Raw genomic sequence first — 23861 nt, 5'->3', positions numbered from 1 at the left:
CAGAGCTTGTGTAACTGAGTCAGGTTTGTAGGCATCCTTGCTCGCACACACTTTTTCAGTCCTGCCCACAAATGTTCTATAGGATTGAGGTCAGGGCCTATTGATGGTCATCCCAATACCTTGACTTTGTTGTCCTTAAGCCATTTTGCCACACCTTTGGAAGTATACTTGGGGTCATTGTCCATTTGGATTGAGATGTTGCTTCAATATACCCACAGGATTTTTCTACTCATGATTTCCTCTATTTTGTGCACCGGTCGCTCCTGCAGCAAAGCACCCCCAATAACACATGATGCTGCCACCCCCATGCTTCACAACTGGGATGGTGTTCTTCGGCTTGCAAGCCTCCCCCTTTTTCCTCCAAACATAACAATGGTCATTATGGCCAAACAGTTCTATTTTTGTTTCATCAGACGAGAGGACATTTCACCAAAGTACGTTCATCTCTAGAAGACAAGAACGTGTCTCCTTCCTGAGCGGTACGACGGCTGTGTGGTCCCATGGTGTTTATACTTGCATACTATTGTTTGTACATATGAACGTGGTACCTTCAGGCGTTTGGAAATTGCTCCCAAGGATGAACCAGACTTGTGGAGGTCTACATATTTGGTCTTGGCTGATATCTGTTGATTTTCCCATGATGTCAAGCAAAGAGGCAGTTATTTTGAAGGTAGGTGTTGAAATATATCCACAGGTACACCTCCAATTGACTCAAATTATGTCAGTTAGCCTATCAGAAGCTTCTAAAGCCATGACATCATTGTCTGGAATTTTCCAAGCTGTTTAAAGGCACAGTCATCTTAGTATTTGTAAACTTCTGACCCACTGGAATTGTGATACAGTTTATTATAAGTAAAATAATCTGTCTGTAAACAATTGTTGGACAAATGACTTGTGTCGTGCACAAAGTAGATGTCCTAACCGACTTGCCAACACTATAGTTTGTTTACAAGAAATTTGTGGAGTGGTTGAAAAACGAGTTTTAATGACTCCAACCCAATTGTATGTAAACTTCCCACTTCAACTGTATATCGCATGCAATGTGCTCCTGAACACCTTTAAACCCGTATGTATACGCCTTGGTGTACGCGTCCATTGATCTGTGTATTGTGTCGGCTCGACCGCCGCGTTGCATTGATTTGCTCATGGCTGTGTGGAGATCCACAGAGCCCTCACACGAGAGCGAGGCCGTTTTAATTGAAGCTTTGGAACAACATCACAATAGGACGACCAGGTAAAGCAGACAGCCCAGTGGGAGAGGTAAAAGGGAAGGAAGAATAGATGGAGGGAGTTGTGGAGGGATATTGTTGTCTTTGGGTTTCCCTCCCGCAGTGGAGATGTGCTATTCCAGCCATTGGCTTAATCACTAAGGCACCACACTGGGTCGACTTAGCCAGCCCCTTCCTTACTGGGGAGATTCACTTGTCATTTCCATCATGAACAGGAAAGGAAACAATTAGAGAAGGAACAACAGCCACGGAGAGCCAAGGGTGTGGACATTCTATCCCGGCGTGGATGTTTTTGGTATCTCAGATTGTTCTGGAAATTCTCACATAGAAACTTAATTGGGGGAAAATGTTTTTTTTTTTTTTACATTGCCTTTCTGCGTAAGTCTGTAAGAGCTTTGCACACCTGGATTGTACTCTATTTGTGAAGTTGATTGTTAATCATTAGTAGACAGCCATTTTCAAGTCATGCTTCAGAGTTTCAAGCAGATTTAAGCCAAAACTGTAACTACGCCACTCAGTAACTTTCAATGTCATCTTGTTAAGCAATTCAAGTGTAGATTTGGACTTGTGTTTTAGGTTATTTCACTGCTGAAATTCATCTCTCTGTGTCTGGTGGAAAGCAAACAACCAGGTTTTCCTCCAGGATTTTGCCTGTGCTTAGATCCAATCTGTTTATTTTACCCTAAACCCCACCACAGTCCTTAACAATTACAAGCATACCCATAACATGATGCAGCCATCACCATGCTTGCAAATATGGAGAGTGGTACTCAGTTATCTGTTGTATTGGATTTGCCCCAAACATAACACTTTGTATTCAGGATGAATAGTGAATTGCTTTGTCACTTTAGTGCCTTGTTGCAAACAGGATGCATGTTTTGTACTAATTTTCCTTTTCACTGTCAATTAGGTTAGTATTGTGGAGTAACTACAATGTTGATCCATCCTCAGGTTTTCTCCTATTACAGCCATTAAACTATGTAACTGTTTTAAAGTCACCATTGACCTCAAGGTAAAATCCCTGAGCGGTTTCCTTTCTTTCCAGCAACTGTTTTACTGGGTGACTGGGTGTATTGATACACCTTCCAAAGTGAAATTAATGTCTTCCCCATGGACAAAGGGATATTTAATGTCTGCTGTTTTCATTTCTACCCATCTACCAATAGGTGCCCTTATTTGCGAGGCATTTGAAAATCTCCTTGTTCTTTGTGGTTGAATCTGTGCTTGAAATGTACTGCTCGACTGAGTGACCTTACATATAATTGTATGTGTGGGGTACAGAGGTGAGGTAGTCATTGAAAAATCATGTTCAACACTATTATTGCACACTATGATTGGACACAGTGTTCATGCAAGTTTTACAGTATGTGCAATATTTTACACCTGAACCCATTTAGGCTGGCCATAACAAAGGGTTTGAATACTTATTGACTCAAGACAATGCAGCTTGCAATTTTAATTCACTTGTAAAAATAAAAAAAGATAATAAAAAAAAAAAATATATATATATATATTCCACTTTAATATTATGGGGTATTCTGTGTATGCCAGTGACACAAAATTGCAATTTAATCCATTTTAAATTCAGGCTGCAACAACATAATGTGGAAAAAGTCAAGAGGTGTGAATACTTTCTGAAGGCACTGTATGCTTTTTACATTTGTATCACGAACAATTTGAGAAAATGTTGATTAAAGTGACCAATTTCGTCCCGTTTTAGAGCTATACATCCCTCCAGTAAGACCCCTATGATCGGTGACATGTACATGATACAGACAACATCTTGGTGACATGATACTCCTCATAGTGTGCTCCAGAATATGGAGTATGTCTAGATTCTGAAATACAACTTTACACCTGAATTTAGTCAACATAACACATATTCTTATGAATATGGCAAAAGCATCCTTTTTTTCTTCTTATCTTTAGACATATTGTTAGGAACAATATCCTCTCCGGTATTTAAAAATAATTTTTGACCCATTTTATACATAGCAATTAACATTATATACCAATCACAACCCTTTTTTAGGATTGCACATTCAGCAAATCACCAACAGAGGGAGTTCCCTCTGGTGCTCATATAATTGTATCATTACTTCAAAAGTAGCAGAGAGCCCACTCTGGAAACGTGATGCACTCGTAGAGTATATTGTTTTAAACAATGTCTAAAAATGCACCATATCAAAAAGGGTACTTTTGAGATATTCATATTGTTAATGTTGAAATAAGTTAAAGTGAAAATGTGTTTTTCAGAATCTAGACATACACCATGGTTTAAAGCACATTAAGGAGTATAATATCACCAAGATGTTGTCTGTATCATGAACGGTTCACAGATCGTAGGGTCTTAGAAGAGGCATAGGTCTATAAGGAGATTCAAATTGCCACTTCCCTGATGTTTTTTATCCTTCAAATTGTTTGCAATAGAAATATTCAAATCCTTCCTTCCAAAGAACTTTCTGTGAAAACTGCCAGAACAATCTGAGATATCCAAAACATTTTCGGGTCACACTGGCGTGGAATCACCCTGGTTCCTTTGAAGCATATACAGTCTGGTGACCTCAAATGCTTTAAAGAGCTCTGAATCTATGACAAAAGAGTTGGATAAGAAGACAACGGGCCTAGAAGTAAGTAATATTAGTGTAAAGAACATTAGCTGGATAAGAAGACAACGGGCCTAGAAGTAAGTAATATTAGTGTAAAGAACATTAGCTGGATAAGAAGACAACGGGCCTAGAAGTAAGTAATATTAGTGTAAAGAACATTAGCTGGATAAGAAGACAACGGGCCTAGAAGTAAGTAATATTAGTGTAAAGAACATTAGCTGGATAAGAAGACAACGGGCCTAGAAGTAAGTAATATTAGTGTAAAGCCTCCAGTATTTATGCTGCAGTAGTTTATGTGTCGGGGGGCTAGGGTCAGTTTGTTATATCTGGAGTACTTCTCCTGTCCTATCCGGTGTCCTGTGTGAATCTTAGTGTGCATTCTCTAATTCTCTCCTTCTCTCTTTCTTTCTCTCTCTCGGAGGACCTGAGGCCTAGGACCATGCCCCAGGACTACCTTGACATGATGACTCCTTGCTGTCCCCAGTCCACCTGGCCGTGCTGCTGCTCCAGTTTCAACTGTTCTGCCTTATTATTATTCGACCATGCTGGTAATTTATGAACATTTGAACATCATGTTCTGTTATAATCTCCACCCGGCACAGCCAGAAGAGGACTGGCCACCCCACATAGCCTGGTTCCTCTCTAGGTTTCTTCCTAGGTTTTGGCCTTTCTAGGGAGTTTTTCCAAGCCACCGTGCTTCTACACCTGCATTGCTTTTTGGGGTTTTAGGCTGGGTTTCTGAACAGCACTTTGAGATATCAGCTGATGTACGAAGGGCTATATAAATATAAATACATTTGATTTGATTTGATTTAGCTACAACCACTGAATAATATTTTTAGGGGAAGCTACTGTGCTGGTGTCATCAGTGTTTTGCTTGTGGTACGTACATACTGCACAGCTACTTAATACGCTGGGCGTGATAGCACCGCAATGTATTCCATAAACATAATAGGTATTAACTCAAGAGGTTGAAGCGGCAATTCAATTTCAGTCGCATTCTTGCGGAGACGTATTTATATATTTACTATGAGATTTGTAAAGACCTGTGTTCTGTGGCTCATGTGTCTTCCTTCTGCAAAGAATGGCATTAACAGGACGCCACGGCGTATTCCAAATCACGCTAACCAGCTGCACCTGTGTATGCGAGTAATTGTTACGCCGTGCGTATGTGTCGTTTGGTGTGCAGGAGGGGAGGGGGTGGGGGGGGGCTCAAAAAAATGCTTGAAGCGACAAAAAGGAAAGAGGGGAAAAAGAGGAGAAATGATGAAAGCTCTCAATCATTTCTCACCTACTGAATGGCCCGTTGCTGGGCATCCTAAGTGACACTGTGACGTCAGGGACGCTCCATCCCTCCGGCCTCCTCCTTCCGTCCCTCCTTTATTTGCACATTCATCCTCCTCTCCTTTGAAAAGAGAGAAAGGTGTATGCCTGCCTCTTGATCGACAGCCTCCCACTCGGAGTCTCTTCTACACACAAAGGAAGGTGCTGACGTCTGATGCATTCTGCCCTAAGTTTGGATAGTAGCTGAGGAAAACGCGGAATTGAGCTACATAGTGTAAGAAAGCCATGAGTGATGGCTGTTCATAGTGTCATTGTATCATCCCTCTGAGGTTGGTGACGTCGTCACTTTCTTCCAATAAAACACTGTGTGTTTACGATAAGAGACTTTGGGCCGTGTAGCATTCCACTGCATCCGCCTGTGTCGGCTGTTTGCATATGCTGTGGACAGGTACTTGTCAGCGGCTGTAGACAGGCGCTTGTCAGCGACGGCGAAGAATTACTTTTCAAATTCAAAATAAAATAGGTAAAATATCCTATAGAGGGTCATAACAGGTGAATGTGGCAGTGACGCAAGACGATGAAGTTCTGGTTGTCTCCCTTAACTGCTCTACAAACAATACTCGATAATTGAGCCCACTCCCCAAAAGCAAATTAATGAAATCAACAGTAATTCTTGCAATTTTGGTTGTACGAGTTGATCCCATTTCTATGAACCTAATCACAATAGTGAGAGAGCATATTATTTTGTATTTATTTAATATAATGCAGTGGCAAGCAACCTTGAATCAGGACAACCTCCCAAATGTGACACAACACCTATATGTGAGCTTAAAGGGCCAATCAGCAGTTGAAACATAACGGATCTTCCCTGCCACTGTTTCGGTGTAAAGCTGAGGGATGAGGCTGGAGAAATGTCACCAATCTAAAATTCATACACAGAGCTATGGATGCAAGGACTGGCCATCTATGCTCATCTATGGCTCCCGAGTGGCGCAGCGGTCTAAGGCACTGCATCTCAATGTATCACAACCGGGTTTGATCCCAGGCTGTGTCACAACCGGCCGTGACTGAGACTCCCATAGGGCAGCGCACAATTTGCACAGCGTCGTCTGGGTTAGGGGAGTGATTGGCCAGGGGGGCTTTACATTCTCTCATTGCACTCTAGCGACCCCTTGTGGTGGACCGGGCACCTGCAGGCTGACCTCTGTCGTCAGTTAAACGGTGTTTCCTCTGACACCTTGGTGCGGCTGGCTTCCGGGTTAAGCGGGCGGGTGTTAAATAAGAGTGATTTGGTGGGTCACGTTTCGGAGAACGCATGACTCGACCTTCACCTCTCTCTCGAGCCTGTTGGGGAGTTGCAGCAAAGAGACAAAATCGTAATTGGATATCACAAAATTAGGGAGAAAAAGGGGGCAAAATACAAAAAATAATCATAATAATTCATGTACAGACTCAGGGCTTCAAAATGGTATATGTTGTTGCAGGAAATGTGGGGAAATGATGGTGCCTTGAGAGATTTTCACACGTGCTCGACCCGTTTTATGCTAGGCAGCAACGTTCACACCCTATTAAGCCTTAGTCACACCCATCTCTTTACGAATTCAGCATGTCATTGTCCTCCAGAAAGTAGTCACTTTCTCCCACTGAGCTTTGGTCGATAGCACCAGTACAATTCAGGGCAGCAAATGTTGTTGAGGGCTGTAGTAACCCTTTTTCCAGTTGTCCATTAGCTATATCTTTCCAAAAAAATCTTCCCTGCCAAAGATGATCTATATACAGTAATCACCAGGGAAACCCCCATTCTGCTATGGGAAGAAAGGCCATGGAGAAATAGTAGTTATAGTAGAATAGATAGAAGTTCATCATATCAGAGTGATAGGACAGGTTGGGGTGGAGCAGATCATGCTTGGCGATCTCCTGCTAAGAGAAGACGTTGGAGGAATGTGAGAGAAGTCAAGCTACAGAGTTCCAGCCATCCTGTATTTAATTCTGCAGTTGTAGCCCTGTTACGGTGCTATGCTTTGTAGAATTCGTGCGGCAGCTTCCCCTTTGATCTCTAATTATGGGAGTCACGTTGTCTGGCGCTGTATTGTCTTGTGTAGCAGTAAGCCATTGCTGACATGTTATTATTACATGCATATTGTTTATAGTACGGTGAATTAGAGATTGTATCATGTGCATACTGAGTGTACAAAACACTGTACGACTGTAATTCTCTGTCTTGTCATCATTGCCCTTACCAGCTCTCGGGAGCGAGCACATGACCTAACCTGAAGAATGTACAGTCCACCAAGTCCTCAGTTACATTTATAGACAGATGCCTTCTCCTTGGTTAAACTAGGCTCGTAATTATTCTTTTTTTCTTCATATTTACAGAACCTATACGAGTTTGTTATTAAGACACATGAAAGTTTGTTTCGGTAAGTAAGTAACGTCAAATATCCACGATCCTGTTACACGGCAAAAATGCAGGGAATTGAAGAACTAGAGAAGCCTTGAGTGGAGGAAATGATGAGGGTTTCTTTGCCTTATATTCCCATCTAATGCTTAGGTAGAATTTTAAGGCGAGAAAGCACACACATAATATGAAAGAAATTGTCTACCCCATCCTTAGCCACGGAATGGACTGTGTGTGTGTGTGTGTGTGCAGGCACCTGCGTGTATGTAGTAGTCATACACACCGTGTCACGACAGCCATCCAGCTCTAGCACTCTCACAAATCAGAAGTTTGATGCTGTGATCTACAAACCGCAACAAACGCAATTGACTAATATAACACATGCGAGCCGAGTGCTCCTAGAAATAATTGCTTTCCCGCTGTTTTCTTACACCCTTTTCATTTTTTCTCTCTTCCCTCCCTTTTCCTTTTCACTGTGTATTGAGACGCTATGCCTTTGATATCACTAGTGGAGTGGAGGAGGGGGTCTTGAAGCAATTACCTCCGCCATTTATTGCACTTTAATACGTGTTACGGTTAAGAAGCAATCAGTTTAGTAATTAGGCCATGGTGACTTGTAAATCGCCACCATTTCATTCCATTTCGCCACAAAGCCAGACAGAGGAGCCTGGGCCTTTTTGTTTGGAGGTCTGCGTTCAGTCGTACACTCCGAGAACACGGTTGGACTGACGCTAGCTTTGCTAACCTGCCAAGTCACCATGATAGTGACCCCTTCGCTGTCCATTTTTTTTGTTCTAAAATATTGGTTGTATTCACAGTCCTCTAAAAAACTACAGCCATGCAATTACGAGTGGGCCACGCCGCAGCTTGATAATTGCTGGGTGAGGGCGCCCCGTCTAACAAATGCACTGGAAAAGACATGACCGGCGGCGGGAATATAAACAACATCAACGAGATGAGGAGGGGAACAGGAGAGAGAGAGAGGGAGAGAGAAAGAGAGAGATGAGGGGAGTGAGGCCAGAAAGAAAGAAAGAAAGAAAGAAAGAAAGAAAGAAAGAAAGAAAGAAAGAAAAAGAAGGAAAGAAAAAGAAGGAAAGAAAAAGAAGGAAAGAAAAAGAAGGAAAGAAAAAGAAAGAAAGAAAGAGAAAAAGAAAGAAGGAAAGAAAAAGAAAGAAAGAAAGAAAGAGAAAAAGAAAGAAGGAAAGAAAAAGAAAGAAAGAAAGAAAAAGAAAGAGAAAAAGAAAGAAGGAAAGAAAAAGAAAGAAAGAAAGAAAGAAAGAGAAAAAGAAAGAAGGAAAGAAAAAGAAAGAAAGAAAGATGTGTGATGGTGCTAATCCCTTTACAGAGATTTGGTGAGAAGTGTGTCTTTATTGTTTCAGGGTTTCTGGGGGAGTGGCTTTCTGACTCACAACCCTACCTACTAATGTCTTCAGTGTTCACTATTCTGTTTTTAAAGGGGAAGATGGACACAGACAATACTAATAATATATCTTTATACTCTCTTGTGCCAACGAGTGTCCAGGCTCTGCGTTCCCCATTAAGGTCGCATTGACCTTCATCTGAATAGAGTACGGCTGCAAATGTTCGGCTCAAATTTCAAATGACAGAGACAGAGACGAGAGATCTGACCTCTCGAATGAATCTATTTCATTTCAGGCCTCTCAGGAGAAGATTGGCCACTTTGAGAGACGTCCCAGTTTAGTTGGAGGGGAATGAGACCCAGCGATGATCAGTCAATGATTCCTGTCAGCAAGGCATGATGCTGCATGCATCAATAATCAGCTCTGATCAAGAGAGAGAGACTGCTGAGAGGGAGAGAGTGATGCTGCTGCTGGTTTGTGGGAGATATTGCTTTTAAAGGCTGTTACTACCAATCTTTTCCCTATAGACCATATAGACTCCACTATTAGCCCAGCTGGACTGGAGACAAAGTAGAATCTCAATTCAACGACTCAGACACAAGAGGTATGTGGCAGGGTCTACAGTCAATCACGGACTACAAGAAGAAAACCAGCCCAGTCACGGACCAGGATGTCTTGCTCCCAGGCAGACTAAATATATTTTTTGCCCGCTTTGAGGACAATACAATGCCACTGACACGGCCTGCAACGAAAACATGCAGACTCTCCTTCACTGCAGCCGAGGTGAGTAAAACATTTAAATGTGTTAACCCTCGCAAGGCTGCAGGCCCAGACGGCATCCCCAGCCGCGCCCTCAGAGCATGCGCAGACCAGCTGGCCGGTGTGTTTACGGACATATTCAATCAATCCCTATACCAGTCTGCTGTTCCCACATGCTTCAAGATGGCCACCATTGTTCCTGTTCCCAAGAAAGCTAAGGTAACTGAGCTAAACGACTACCGCCCCGTAGCGCTCACTTCCGTCATCATGAAGTGCTTTGAGAGACCAGTCAACGACCATATCACCTCCAGGAAAAGAACCTCACACTCAACGTCAACAAAACTAAGGAGATGATTGTGGACTTCAGGAAACAGCAGAGGGAACACCCCCCTATCCACATCGATGGAACAGTAGTGGAGAGGGTAGTAAGTTAAGTTCCTCGGCGTACACATCACAGACAAACTGAATTGGTCCACTCACACAGACAGCATCGTGAAGAAGGAGCAGCAGCGCCTCTTCAACCTCAGGAGGCTGAAGAAATTCGGCTTGTCACCAAAAGCACTCACAAACTTCTACAGATGCACAATCGAGAGCATCCTGGCGGGCTGTATCACCGCCTGGTACGGCAACTGCTCCGCCCACAACCGTAAGGCTCTCCAGAGGGTAGTGAGGTCTGCACAACGCATCACCGGGGGCAAACTACATGCCCTCCAGGACACCTACACCACCCGATGTTACAGGAAGGCCATAAAGATCATCAAGGACAACAACCACCCGAGCCACTTCCTGTTCACCCCGCTATCATCCAGAAGGCGAGGTCAGTACAGGTGCATCAAAGCTGGGACCGAGAGACTGAAAAAACAGCTTCTATCTCAAGGCCATCAGACTGTTAAACTAACATTGAGTGGCTGCTGCCAACACACTGACACTGACTCAACTCCAGCCACTTTAATAATGGGAATTGATGGGAAATTATGTAAAATATATCACTAGCCACTTTAAACAATGCTTCCTAATATAATGTTACATACCCTACATCATTCATCTCATATGCATACGTATATACTGTACTCTATATCATCGACTGCATCCTTATGTAATACATGTATCACTAGCCACTTTAACTATGCCACTTTGGTTACATACTCATCTCATATGTATATACTGTACTCGATACCATCTACTGTATCTTGCCTATGCTGCTCTGTACCATCACTCATTCATATATCTTTATGTACATATTCTTTATCCCCCTTACACTGTGTATAAGACAGTAGTTTTGGAATTGTTAGTTAGATTACTTGTTGGTTATTACCGCATTGTCGGAACTAGAAGCACAAGCATTTCGCTACACTCGCATTAACATCTGCTAACCATGTGTATGTGACAAATAAAATTTGATTTGATTTGATTTGACTGATTCTGGGTCTATGCATTTACACATGTCACAGGGTAAGCTACATCACCACTCTCCCAAATCATCTTCTACACCCGCAGGCTAACCATGACAATACGCTCACCGAGGAGAGGAAGCTGGAGGGCCTCATGGAGGCAGGGAGAGATGGAGGGAAGAGCGAAGAAGGTGGAGAGAAGAGTGAGTCTGAGAACTGGGGTATCGCTGACCGACAGGCGGCACATTTAGTATGCTAGAAGGCACGGCGCACAAGCAGCCGGCTTCATTAAAACAACGCACCATGCAAACACACGTGCAGATATAACTGAACCTGCGCACGCACAAACACACCACACAAAGTATTCTCCATTGATGCTATCCCTGAAGGACTGAGAGTGGAAAAACAACAGGTCATCAAATCCATGAGCGGCTGCAAAACAAAAGGATCCCCTCAACACCAATGACTAACAAGGCCAGGCTTGTCATTCCTAACAAGCGCTACGTACACGCCACCTGAGAACCGTAGAGATAAACATGTGTGGGAGGAAATTAAGAGATAGCAACATCAGGTTAGGATGATGGGGTGTAGACATGCACGCACACATGCACAGACAACCACCCACGCGCACAGAAAGATGAAACCTAAGCCACAAATTGCATGCACTTCCAAACGGTGCTGTCTGATTCAGTTACTTAAACTGTAGAATAACAAGTGCTCCACTTATACGCTATGCACAGACAAATGGACCAGTCAATCACCTGACACTTCCTCTGAATAACACAAGTTTGCTTACTGAGTGTGTGTGTGTGTGTGTGTGTGTGTGTGTGTGTGTGTGTGTGTGTGTGTGTGTGTGTGTGTGTGTGTGTGTGTGTGTGTGTGTGTGTGTGTGTGTGTGTGTGTGTGTGTGTGTGTGTGTGTGTGTGAGCCCAACATGTGCGGTGGCATGTGGAAGCGGCACGCTAACCAATTGCCGTGGCGTCTCTCCTCCCCACACGCTCATCCAACAGAGATATCAGCCGTCCATATGAGTCAGTCTCTTCAGCTCAACATGGCGGTTCTGTCAAACAGAGCAACTCCCTAATAACATAAACAACACCCCTCTACAGAACAACAACAAAAAAACTAGACTCTTTCCCTGTTTGACAAGTGGACTAGGGTTGAATGGAAGGAAACCTAGTCTACTGAGATCTACCAGGATTTACAAAACCACTCCCCTTTCCCTGGGATAAACAACTGAGAGAAACCGGTACGTTAGAATAATTATTGATGTAAACAGCGTGGCGTGAAATTGAACTGTTCAATTATATGCCACGTGGAAATGTGGATTCTCAACAGGTCTCTCTCTGCATGATGAATCATCAACACTCAGGGTGGGGACAGACAGCCCATCTCAGTATGGCGCACACTTGACAATGCATGTAGACCCACAGTATCATCTCATCAGGGTAACTTTTTGTTGTTGTTGTTGTTGTGACAGGTAGGCAGGCCTGCATTTGCTGCAGCTTAGCCTATGCTACAGTAATATAAAGACCAAATGTGCGTCTAATTTATCCATCTCCCATCTGGCTTTCGGGGTGACCTTGATTTTTTTCATTGCAAAGATTGTAATTGTTCTAATTGCAACTCCAGAGTTTAAAACGGCTTATCCCTCTGATATTATTGCTTTAAAATCAGTGTACGTGCGCACTCTCTCCGTCAACTCCAATTGCATCCAAAATAGTGAATCCTGTTCTAGATTGATATCTAGCCCTATATATAGATGTCCTAGACAAGGTTCAATGCAGTATGAGCCTTATATTTAGCTACATAATGATGGGTTATGCATAATAAGCCTCTAACTTATAGCCTCTGTCTCTTGCGCCATACGCGCGCACTTGTGCTCTGCTGGCCTCGCTCCTTAAACAATGCTACTTAGCTCTTGGAGTCCCATGCAGGAAAAGCTAGACTAGAATAACTTGTTGGAAATCTTTTTTTTTTTTTTGCATTTCTTATACCAATAGGCTATTCGAAGAGGGACCCAAGCTCTTTTTATGCTGAATGTTAAACACAGCCAATAGAACTCGTGGGTGGTTTGAAAGAAGAGCGAGCGCGCGATGGCGGTAGGCTACAGCAGTTATTTATTCAGACCCCTAACCACTCACTCTTTGTGCAGAGACGTTAAAGCCTTCTGCATCTAATTCTAGTCCTACATTCTTCAAGGGTGCCATTGGAATGATGAAGACAAGGACAACAACACTTGTTTCATTTAACTGTTGAAAGCGAGGAAGGAATGAGGCAACGAGAGAGAGAGAGAGAGAGAGAGAGAGAGAGAGAGAGAGAGAGAGAGAGAGAGAGAGAGAGAGAGAGAGAGAGAGAGAGAGAGAGAGAGAGAGAGAGAGAGAGAGAGAGAGAGAGAGAGAGAGAGAGAGAGGGGCTAATAACATTAGGGGGAATACTATGAAAGGTATATAATTTATGTGTCCGCCTACTAATTGTACAAATAGGCCCGATTTATATTTCACAATTCGAATAAAATTGGCAAAGCCTATACTTGTAACTTTGTAGTCCGCACCAGAATCACATGTTCTCTTCTGCTTTATCATGGTTTGAACGATGTGCCTAATTCCTGTCCATATACAGTAATACAGTACGATGCAGTACAGTGATACAGTTCATATCAAAAAAGATTAGCCTACTTGAGCTAGTTTCATTAATTTCCCCAAGAGAGCATATAGCTAGCTACAGTACATCTACCGTATGGGCTTCTATGTTTTTCTATCGTGCGTAATGTGCAGTAGCCTATATCATATACAGTATGTATTGGATATTGGCACAATCAATAGTCATTCATGTAGGGCTCATAACATGTATTTCATCTATGGCTCATTAGGCTCCGGTAGCATCAGGTTTGAATTTTCATGCTTATAAAAGCTCCAATCAAATCCAGACATATTTATATGCTTTATAATGCCTTTGAATGACACTTCCGGTTTGGTGGGTAAGAGAAAAGTGATTTTTTTTCTTGTTTTTTTTTCTTTCTTGGCACTGGCTAATTGGCACCGGCTAATGGGGATCCTAATAAAAATCCTAAATCCTAAAATTATAACCATCACTGTCAAATATCGTGTGGTAAATAGCTTACAACAGCAGTCTCTCGTGGCAGTTTTGCAGTAAACATCCATATGCCTCATATATATTCATAAACAGTGAGTGGAGCAACAAATGCTTTTTGACATCCAGGCTAGCGTAGGATTCTAATTGAGTGCACTCTTGAAATTTGAAGATCATTTAGAAAAGAAGCCTCGGAAATATTAGGAGTCGGAAACAAATGAATATTATCTCGCTGTGCATCTGCCTCTCTACCAACCAGTGTGTGTGTAGGGGGGAGGTCTAGCCCACCCCTTTCAAATTGAGCGAGGCTCATCTCCTCTGCAGCCATCTGGCTGAAGTGATAGAGGGCGCCGGGTGGGGGTCTTACACACACACACAGTCACACACAGTCACACACACACTGGCTCCCACAGTTCAGGCCTCGCTCCTCTTTACAGCCAACAAGAGGGTCTGGACAGCCACAAAGAGCAGGGGGAGCGGGCCAGGGAGAATCATTATGTTAATTTAAGACTCCAGCTGCAGTGAAAATGGCCTGCCTTTCCTATTCTAATCATTTATTCTTCTTTGAGGGAAATTCAATTGATTTTCATCTCTCTTTTTAGGGCCGGTAAGGGGATGTGTGTGGGTGGGTGGAAAGGGGAGCAGTGGGGGTCGATGTGTGTGTGTGTGTGTGTGTGTGCGTGCACTCGAGTGTGTGCCTGTATGTCTCAGTATGCAACTGTGTGGAACGGTTAGATAACATAATTGCTAGTCTTTGACTGATGGTGTGCATGTGATCAAGAGCGCAGTCAAGCGTGTGGCAATGCTTGTGAGATGCATTTTATTATCAGGTACATTTCAACCTAGCTGCCTTCAGATCAGACACGTCCGTTCTCTCAGCTGAATGGGGTGGATACAGAGAGGCCACCTGCACAGCTGCAGCAGAGTACGTCCCAGACCGATCCTTTATGCACCAAAAACGCACCACCAGAGACCAAAAACGCACCACCAGAGACCATACACACACACACACACACACACACACACACACACACACACACACACACACACACACACACACACACACACACACACACACACACACACACACACACACACACACACACACACACACACACACTCTGCAGGATACTAAACACACACACACGCGCGCACCGTAGAATACTAAACATACACCAACTCTGTTTTTAACAAAGGAGTAATTGCAGGTGTCCAGCTTTAAAATCACCTAAAATAACTTCAAATGGCAGTGCTGAGGATGCCTGGGTGAATGTCATGTGTGTTTAAAGTAATCATCAACTTTAGATGCCCTAAAAGCTATTCAAAGGTTCAACAATTAAGTCTTTGAAAAGCATAATACATGTTATCGGTGACAAAGTGTTTCTTTTCAAACCAAAGGCGAGCCAGTTATTTGTGGACACATACCTCAATGAGATGTGGATTATGAAGAAAATGCAGGAGAAGAAGCATGCCCTATTAAGAGTCCATTGTAAACCAAACATGTCTTCAAAGCAGTTACTATACACTTCTAAACCATTCGTGTTTTGGAATTCACAATGGTATGTACAGGCACAAAGAGTTGGAGAACGTCAGTGGCTCGACCCGTAGACACTCCTACCTTGTGTTGGCGAAGACGCTTGAAGGAAAATTCCTTGAAAAGTGACACATTCAGTCTTCAAAACAATGTTGTATAAGCCAAGATAGCTGAAGGATAGAAGTCTTCAAAACATCGTAACAAGGTTGGATAGAGTTCTGTGCTGGAAGAATAACGTGATAGAGCAGGCACTTGAACATCATGGAGAACGGGTATGTTCAAGTGAAAGTAAGATTCATCTGCCTCTTCTCAAAGATGGCAGTAAAGGAAGACTCTTCGGCTTTTTAGAATGAAGAGACGCTAATTGTGGGGCTACGGAGGAAACACAGACAGGAATACAACAGTGATACCCAGCAGAGCATGCAAATATTCAACCTTATAAAAAGTGAGGGGCGAGGGGAGACCTAGCCAGCAGCCATTGATTCTCTCAGTTTAACGAATGCGTCTGAGAATTCCTGAAAAAGACCTACCGGTAGTCAATTGAGCCAGACATCACTTATACGACGTCTTAAAATCAAATGTGATGGAGAAAAAAGCCCTTGCCCTTGAAAAATAAGTATTGTACTTCATTTTATACATTTTATGTTCCTTCTCAGCAAAAGCAATGGTCGGTAAACAAAGAGACAAGGTTATTAGCTAGGTCTAGTGGTCTAGTGACTGTGTTCTGTGTTCAGTGATTGATGGGAGACTTCCATTAGACATTCAGTCCATACAACTGGTTTAATCAGAGCTAAATGACTCCCTCAGTGTTAGTCCTCACTCCTCAGTGACTGCCTTGCCCGTCTCAGCTCTGCACTTTAGAGGATACGATTAGACAAGCTAATGTCAACGTCGATATTCTCTTGGTTAGGGGGGTTGGTGAATAGACTTGATACAATGTTTTACTGCGTGCTTTGTCATGTGGTAGCCATTGCTATAGAACGAGCTTGATCTCTGGGAGATATTTTGGTTGCTTGTAAATGTGAAGAGACCTACAGTAGGGCTGGCTGCTGGAGGGATCACTCTCTCATCTCTCTCTCTCTACACACACAAACACACACACATACGCTCACTGGCCTCCTTGGCCGGTTCTGGGCGTTTCGAGCAAGTAGTGCGAGGCCTCATTCTGGCTCAGTGCCACACACGCCAATCTCTCGAATCTTTAAAGAAATCAGGATATTAAACTTACTAATACCCCCACGGTCTCTGAGCAGAGCAAGGAGAGCAAAGGCATCAGCGTGCCTCCCCCCCCCCTCCTCCCCTCTCTCGCCCTCTTATCTTTCAAGGAGCTAGGGATGGGATCTCTGTTTATCTCCACGTGGCTGTCGTTCACAGGCAGACGTTATCATCCTCCTCTCTTCCTCTGCCTCGTCCCCCTTTTCTCCCTCTTCCTGGAGCGGACCCACTGCCACAGCCTGGTCCTAATCAGTGCCCGACTGTCACCGCCAATCATAGTCTCTCTAACGAACGTTGACTACACAAACAACACACAACTCCCTCAGCTAGGCACATTTTTCTACCCTCAAACGTGTCATAGGCAAGTTACGAGGGAGTGTTCAAAGGGGGCTTGAAGGGAGAGGGAGGTCAATTGATTATGGATCTGGGCTTAACTCCTTAGCAAGCTAACAAAGCAGTAGGCCCACTGCTCTATTAACCTTGGAACTTGTCCCTCTGTCCCGGTTCTAGTTTCATTTATCCTGTAGGGGCCATGGATAGAATGTCAACTCTCTCTCGTACAAACAAGTGTAAATCTCTCCATGTGCCCACTAGGGAAACGCTAAAGAGTTAGCAAACATTAGACCTAAAATAGTCTACAAAACCAAACACGACATATAAAAACCTTTGAAAGTCACCTACATCTCCGCGACCAAGCCGCCGCGACCCACCAGAAGCCCTACAACAAACACAACCTTCACACGACATACAACCCGGCGCGGAGACGTGTCGGCGGCAGACGGGGTTGTTGTACTCACGGTCGCTACAGAAGGAGCCGCCATAGGACGTCATGGTGCAGTCGCAGGAGAAGCCCTCCCACTGCTGGAGACACACGCCCTGATTGTAGCAGGAGTCCTCCGTACAGGTGGTGCTAGGTCCTGGAGGGACGGATTGGAACACAGGGGTCAATATACAACACTCACACATACGCTTGTTATGCCAATGTAAGGACATTTGGGAAACAACTTTAAAAGCAGGAATCCCAAGGCTGTTAAGTTGTCAATATACACAGCCATACTGTTTTCTTTTGGCCGATGTGCGCAGGCACCTAAGGGGTCAAACTGTAATCCCACTGTAGGTTCTAAGGATGCTCAGGGGGAATACGTTCAATACATGAAGCCCTTTTTATGTCAATATGGTAATATAGGGCAATAACTGTAATCATATCCATAGCACGGGTCATTTTGTTGACACTGATTTCATCGAGGCTGGTGGTTAAAAAGTGCTATGGTTGTATTTGACATTTATTCTGGGTTAAAACCTTGATTATAGGCAGTAATGAAACTGGGAGGCATATTTGTCAACTTGAATATGAAATTGGAGGGTGGGGGTGGGGGGGGTTGAATGGACGTAAAAGAAAAGATGGACTTATTCAACAATGACAATTCTCCAATTATAAAAAGCCACTATTGTAATCTCTCAGTGGAATTCTGAGCACGTCAGAGTGGTAAGTGAATTAAATGTTAGCCGGGTGGTATTCAAAGCAACTGTGACTTGGTTATTAGACCCATTAATACCTGCTAATGTTTTAGATTAGCGATGACCAAAAGAAAACCACAGGTGGCTAATTGTCATGTAGGTGGTAGACCTTCTATGCTTGCAACCTTTAAAGGGAAATTGTAAAAACGGTCCACTTCATATTCGTCATCTCCAGCACCACCCCCAACATCAACATATGTGAAAATTGGGAGTTTTGTATGTTTTCTATTAAAAAATATATATAAAGGAACATTTGTGTTTCCAATGATATCATCAACCAATTACAGTAGCAGACAATTAGTAGGCAGTCTACTCAGAATATGTTCAAATCAAATGATGCACACCGATGATGTCATTGGAAACACTTATCTTCTTCTCTTTTTTTACTACAAATCATAGAAACGCACACTTTTCACATACACTCAGCTTATTAGGTACACCACCCCGTTCACCAAAATGGTTTGCTCCTACACACAGTGAGTCACGTGGCCACGGATTGCTATGTAAAGCAGGCAGACAGGCATTCAGTTAGTGTTCGATCGAAGGTTAGAATGGTCCAAACGAATGGCCGAAGTGACTTTGAGCGTTGTTTCAGGAGATAAACAAAACATGTTACTATTTAGACATTTTAAGAGCAGCCCAATTAACTAAAAAAAAAAAAAGGTCAAATTCATGAGAGCGCCAGCCATTTCCTCAACGTTATTCCGAAATGGACACTTCAAATGAGATGTCTCCATTTTATCAGTTCATGTTTTTAATTACCCACTGCAGTGATTACTCCATCAATCAGTGCTTAATACAAGAATCCCAGAGGCTCTAATTAAACATATTGCTGTAATTATTACTGAAGTCAATCACAATATTATCACAGAGTTGCACTTCCCTCCGCTATCGATCAGCTGCTACCTCAACCAGTGCATATAGTTTAGACTTGAGTTTAGAGTGTATAGAGTATGGAGTTGTGAACTTGTCATTGAAATGCCTCGTGTTTCGGTGGGAGCAGTAGAGTTGTGAACTTGTCATTGAAATGCCTCGTGTTTCTGTGGGAGCAGTAGAGTTGTGAACTTGTCATTGAAATGCCGCATGTTTCTGTGGGAGCAGTAGAGTTGTGAACTTGTCATTGAAATGCCGCGTGTTTCTGTGGGAGCAGTAGAGTTGTGAACTTGTCATTTAAATGCCTCATGTTTCGGTGGGAGCAGTAGAGTTGTGAACTTGTCATTGAAATGCCGCGTGTTTCGGTGTGAGCAGTTGTAAACTTATTTACATTTCTTTGGGAGCGAGGCATGAACCCCACATCTGTTAAATCTGTAGCTGTGATTTATTAAAGGAGTTGGAAGAATGAGCAGCATGCTATCTGCTAGGGCGCTAACAGCCTTACTGTGTAACCTGCCTTAACACACATCTCAACCCTGTGTAACAATATGACACCTGTATCTGGAACTAACAGCTTGGGAGAGAATGAGACATCTGGGAATACCCTCCCTCCACCCACCCCCTGACACCCTCCCTCCCTCTATCTCACTCCCCCCGCCTTCCCTATCCTCTCTCTCACCTTCCTCGGTCTTCCTCCCAAATCCCAGATGTGAGTCAGCAACTCAGCATAGTGAAGAACACAGAGTGAACAGTCGTTAAGCCAAAGGCTGCAGCTCTCTGCTCTCGCTGCTGTAGGGAGGGATTAGCTGAGTCAGGCAGCTACAGGAGAACAAGTTGCCCCATTGACCCTGCTGGATGTCTGGGGATGCAGCCATAGAGGTCAACCTCTGACCACTAAACTCTGGTTCCAACTCCTGATCCACCTGCTCCACTGAGCTGGTCTGGAGGACCGGCCTTGGCCTGACAGAGGGTCTGGCTACTGTTGGAGTGTGCAGTACAAATAGTCCGGTTGCAGAGCTGTGCATGCTTCTGCCAACTCAATTTCCTTTGTTGTCTTGTTGTCATGCTATAGCCCTTCATGTTTGACAGGACCAACGGACATGACAACAGACATGAAAGGGAGACTTGGCTAAAGCACAACCACATCTGCCACTAGGCTACACTATCAATAGCCATTTTGTATTGGCTTCTATTGAGTTGAAACGTCCCACTGGTTTTTGTTGTCAGGCTATGGGGAAACAATTCCGTGAAAAGATGAGTTGATGCTATGAAACTTATTGCTACCTCTTGCAACCTGCCATTTGAGATTTTAAGGGAGTATATGTGATAGCCTAATGCAGTTTTAGATCTCTTCTAAAAACGGAAGTAATTACGCCGTATAACTGTAGGCAGGTAATAAGCCAGGCTGGCAGGCAGAGGTGGCAGCTTTTGCGTTTAGAATCAGAGCGGCAGAGAGACCTCTGGGAAATCAGACAGTGTGAACGCTACTGCCGCCACAGCCTGCAGGTGTCACAAACACAATTAACTAGCCGCCAGAGACACCACAATACCGGTGACGTCCGTCCGGCCCGAAAAGCTGAGCCCCTTCCAAATGTAGGATGGAGGAGTTTAGGCACTGCGGAAAATGGCCTTTTTCCCCATGTGTGTCAGAAGTTCTAATGATAACAAGTAGAAGTTCAGTGTTGAGAAGTCATGATGAAAACAGACTTTGACCAGTGAGCCATGGAAGGACATGGGTCTTTACTCATGCTGTTGCCGTAGCTCTTATCACCTTGTCCATTGTCCTCATTCGTATCCCCCCAGTGCACATGATCCTTGTCATGGCAACAATTAAAGATCCAATATCAAATCAAACTTGATTTAGCCACACACTTATCGCAAGATAAACAAGACAAAACACAAAGCAATAAAAACCTTGAATCAAAAGCACATAAAACACAAAGGCCTCGTTAATTAAAGAACAAAAGCTAAAAATGCAGGTTTTTCAAACGGGATTTTAGCACCTCAAGCAGTTTCACAGTACAATGCAAAAGTTCCAAATGAAAAAGGATCATAAAAAGGTATAAAAAGTATGATAGCTTTATAAAATATACACAAACAACGACAAATAGTCAGCCTTTTTTAAACTGCAACAATTGAAGAAATACATGGTGGATCTCAAAATCCCAATGCTAGGCTCCTTGATTTCTCATAGTGTCACCTCCAAGAAACCTAATGCCTTAAAAAGCAGCCCTGCCTGAAACTGGTGCGACCACAGTTACTCTCTGTGGTCCTTGTAAACTGCACAGTGGGTGCTACAGGGTGGCTGACAATAACAGAGGCAGAGATACCTTCTGTAGGTTTTATGGGAAAGAGCTGGGACTAAAAAAAGGAGTCGAGCGCCGAGTCTGAGGGTGGAGTCTAATTATATATCTGGCTATTTCAGACAAAGAAGGACCTATGAGTTACTGCAGGTGTCAAACTTCAGAATCACCTGTGTATGATGAGACTGGGAGGAGAAAATAGCTTGAAATGGGATGATAAAGTCTGCTAAGTTAGTCTAGGTGAATGTCAGGGGTGGATTGGCCATCCGGCAATTCTGGCAAATGCCAGATGGGCTGGGCAATATTTCGGTTGGGTGTGCTAGTTGAAATTGACACACACACAAATAGATACAGTACCAGTCAAGAGTTTGGACATGCCTACCTTTTCTTTACTTTTTTTTTTACTATTTTCTACATTGTAGAATAATAGTGAAGACATCAAAACTACGAAATAACACATATGGAACACATAGTAACCAAAAAAGTGTAAAACATATAAAAAATATATTTTATATTTGAGATTCTTCAAAGTAACCGCCCTTTGCCTTGATGACAGCTTTGCACACTCGTTGCACTCTTTGCACACTTGCACACTTCTGTGGTAGACAGAAGATATCCCTATTTGGTAAAATACCAATCCATATTATGGCAAGAACAGATCAAGTAAGCAAAGAGACTTGTCGGTCAGTCAATGCAAAACATTTCAAGAACTTTGAAAGTATCTTTAAGTGCAGTCCCAAAAACCATCAAGCGCTTATGATGAAACTGGATCTCATGAGGACCGCCACAGGAAAGGAAGTTTATGAGAGTTACCAACTTCAGAAATTGCAGCCCAAATAAATGCGTCACAGAGTTCAAGTAACAGTCACATCTCAATGTCAACTGCCAAGAGGAGACTACGTGAATCAGGCCTTCATGGTCAAATTGCTGCAAAGAAACCATTACTAAAGGACACCAATAATAAGAAGAGACTTGCTTGGGACAAGAAACACAAGCAATGGACATTAGACTGGTGGAAATCTGTCCTCTGGTCTGATGAGTTCAAATTTGAGATTATTGGTTCCAACCGCCGTGTCTTTGTGAGACGCAGAGTAGGTGAAGGGATTATCTCTGCATGTGTGCTTCCCACCATAAGGTATGAAGGAGGAGGTGCGAGGGTGCTTTGCTGGTGACACTGTCAGTGATTTATTTAGAATTCAAGGCACACTTAACCGGCATGGCTACCACTGTATTCTGCAGTGATACACCATCCCATCTAGTTTGTGTTTAGTGGGACTATCATTTGTTTTTCAATAGGACAATGACCCAACCCACCTCCAGTCTGTGTAAGGGCTATTTGACCAAGAAGGAGAGTGATGGAGTGCTGCATCAGATGACGTGGCCTCCACGATCACCCGACCTCAACCCAAATGAGATGGTTTGGGATGAGTTGGAATGCAGAGTGAAGGAAAAGCAGCCAATAAGTGCTCAGCATATGTGGGAACTCCTTCAAGACTGTTGGAAAAGCTTTCCAGGTGAAGCTGGTTGAGAGAATGACAAGAGTGTGCAAAGCTGTCATTAAGACAAAGTGTGGCTAAAAATCTAAAATGTTAAATATATTTTGATTAGTTTAACACTTTTTTGGTTACTACATGATTCCATATGTGTTATTTCATAGTTGTGATGTCTTCACTATTATTTTCTAATGTTGAAAACAGTAAAAATAAAGAAAAACTCTTGAATGAGTAGGTGTGTCCAAACTTTTGACTGGTACAACACATTCTTTACATATTAAAAAATGATATATGAAAAAGGCAGCCCACGGGCCCGTTTTTGTGCAATTTCTTTGTTATGCTAATCTATAATGAGTATTTGGCTGATTGCTGGGCAACGGCCGGTCCCCCCTACCAAGATGGGCCAGCCCTGTTTTCTGATAGACTAAGCTGAGGTCGAGCAAACTCACATTCAAAGTAAAATGTGGCATCAGCAAAGAGACCTGCTCCAACTCTGTCATTAATTAGACAGCCAAGATCATGGATCGTAAAAATCGGAAAGGGTACCTATAAATGTAGAAAGGTCACCACACTCAAAATGTCCAGTTTTTTGGTCAGCTAAAACCATGATTTGATAAAACAGTAAAGTGCATTATCCTCATGATTCCTGTAATGAAAGCGTTTATATCGCTGGGGCCTGCTGCTGTGATGAGCGATCCACTCTCCTCTCCAGCCATGTGCTTGAGAGAAAAATGCAGTCTGATCATTATAACATTTCAAAATGCAAATGCGGAAAAAACACAGCTTTGAAAGCTTTGTCCC

At 43.2% G+C, this 23861-nt stretch overlaps 1 protein-coding gene across 1 annotated transcript in view; it reads right to left on the bottom strand.

Annotated features, from left to right (window-relative positions):
• LOC118368670 (neurexin-2-like) overlaps positions 1 to 23861 on the bottom strand; it is a 991707-nt gene that overhangs the window by 407496 nt on the left and 560350 nt on the right. Inside the window, exon 18 of the mRNA XM_052497154.1 lies at positions 17671 to 17790. Within this exon, the coding sequence (XP_052353114.1) occupies positions 17671 to 17790 (120 nt within the window). The remainder of the gene's footprint in view (positions 1 to 17670; positions 17791 to 23861) is intronic.

The sequence above is a fragment of the Oncorhynchus keta genome, chromosome 35 (assembly GCF_023373465.1).
Source record: "Oncorhynchus keta strain PuntledgeMale-10-30-2019 chromosome 35, Oket_V2, whole genome shotgun sequence".
NCBI classification, from domain to species: Eukaryota; Metazoa; Chordata; class Actinopteri; order Salmoniformes; family Salmonidae; genus Oncorhynchus; species Oncorhynchus keta.
Note: the sequence above shows the minus strand (reverse complement) of the source record. Positions and strands in the feature narration are given on the sequence as shown.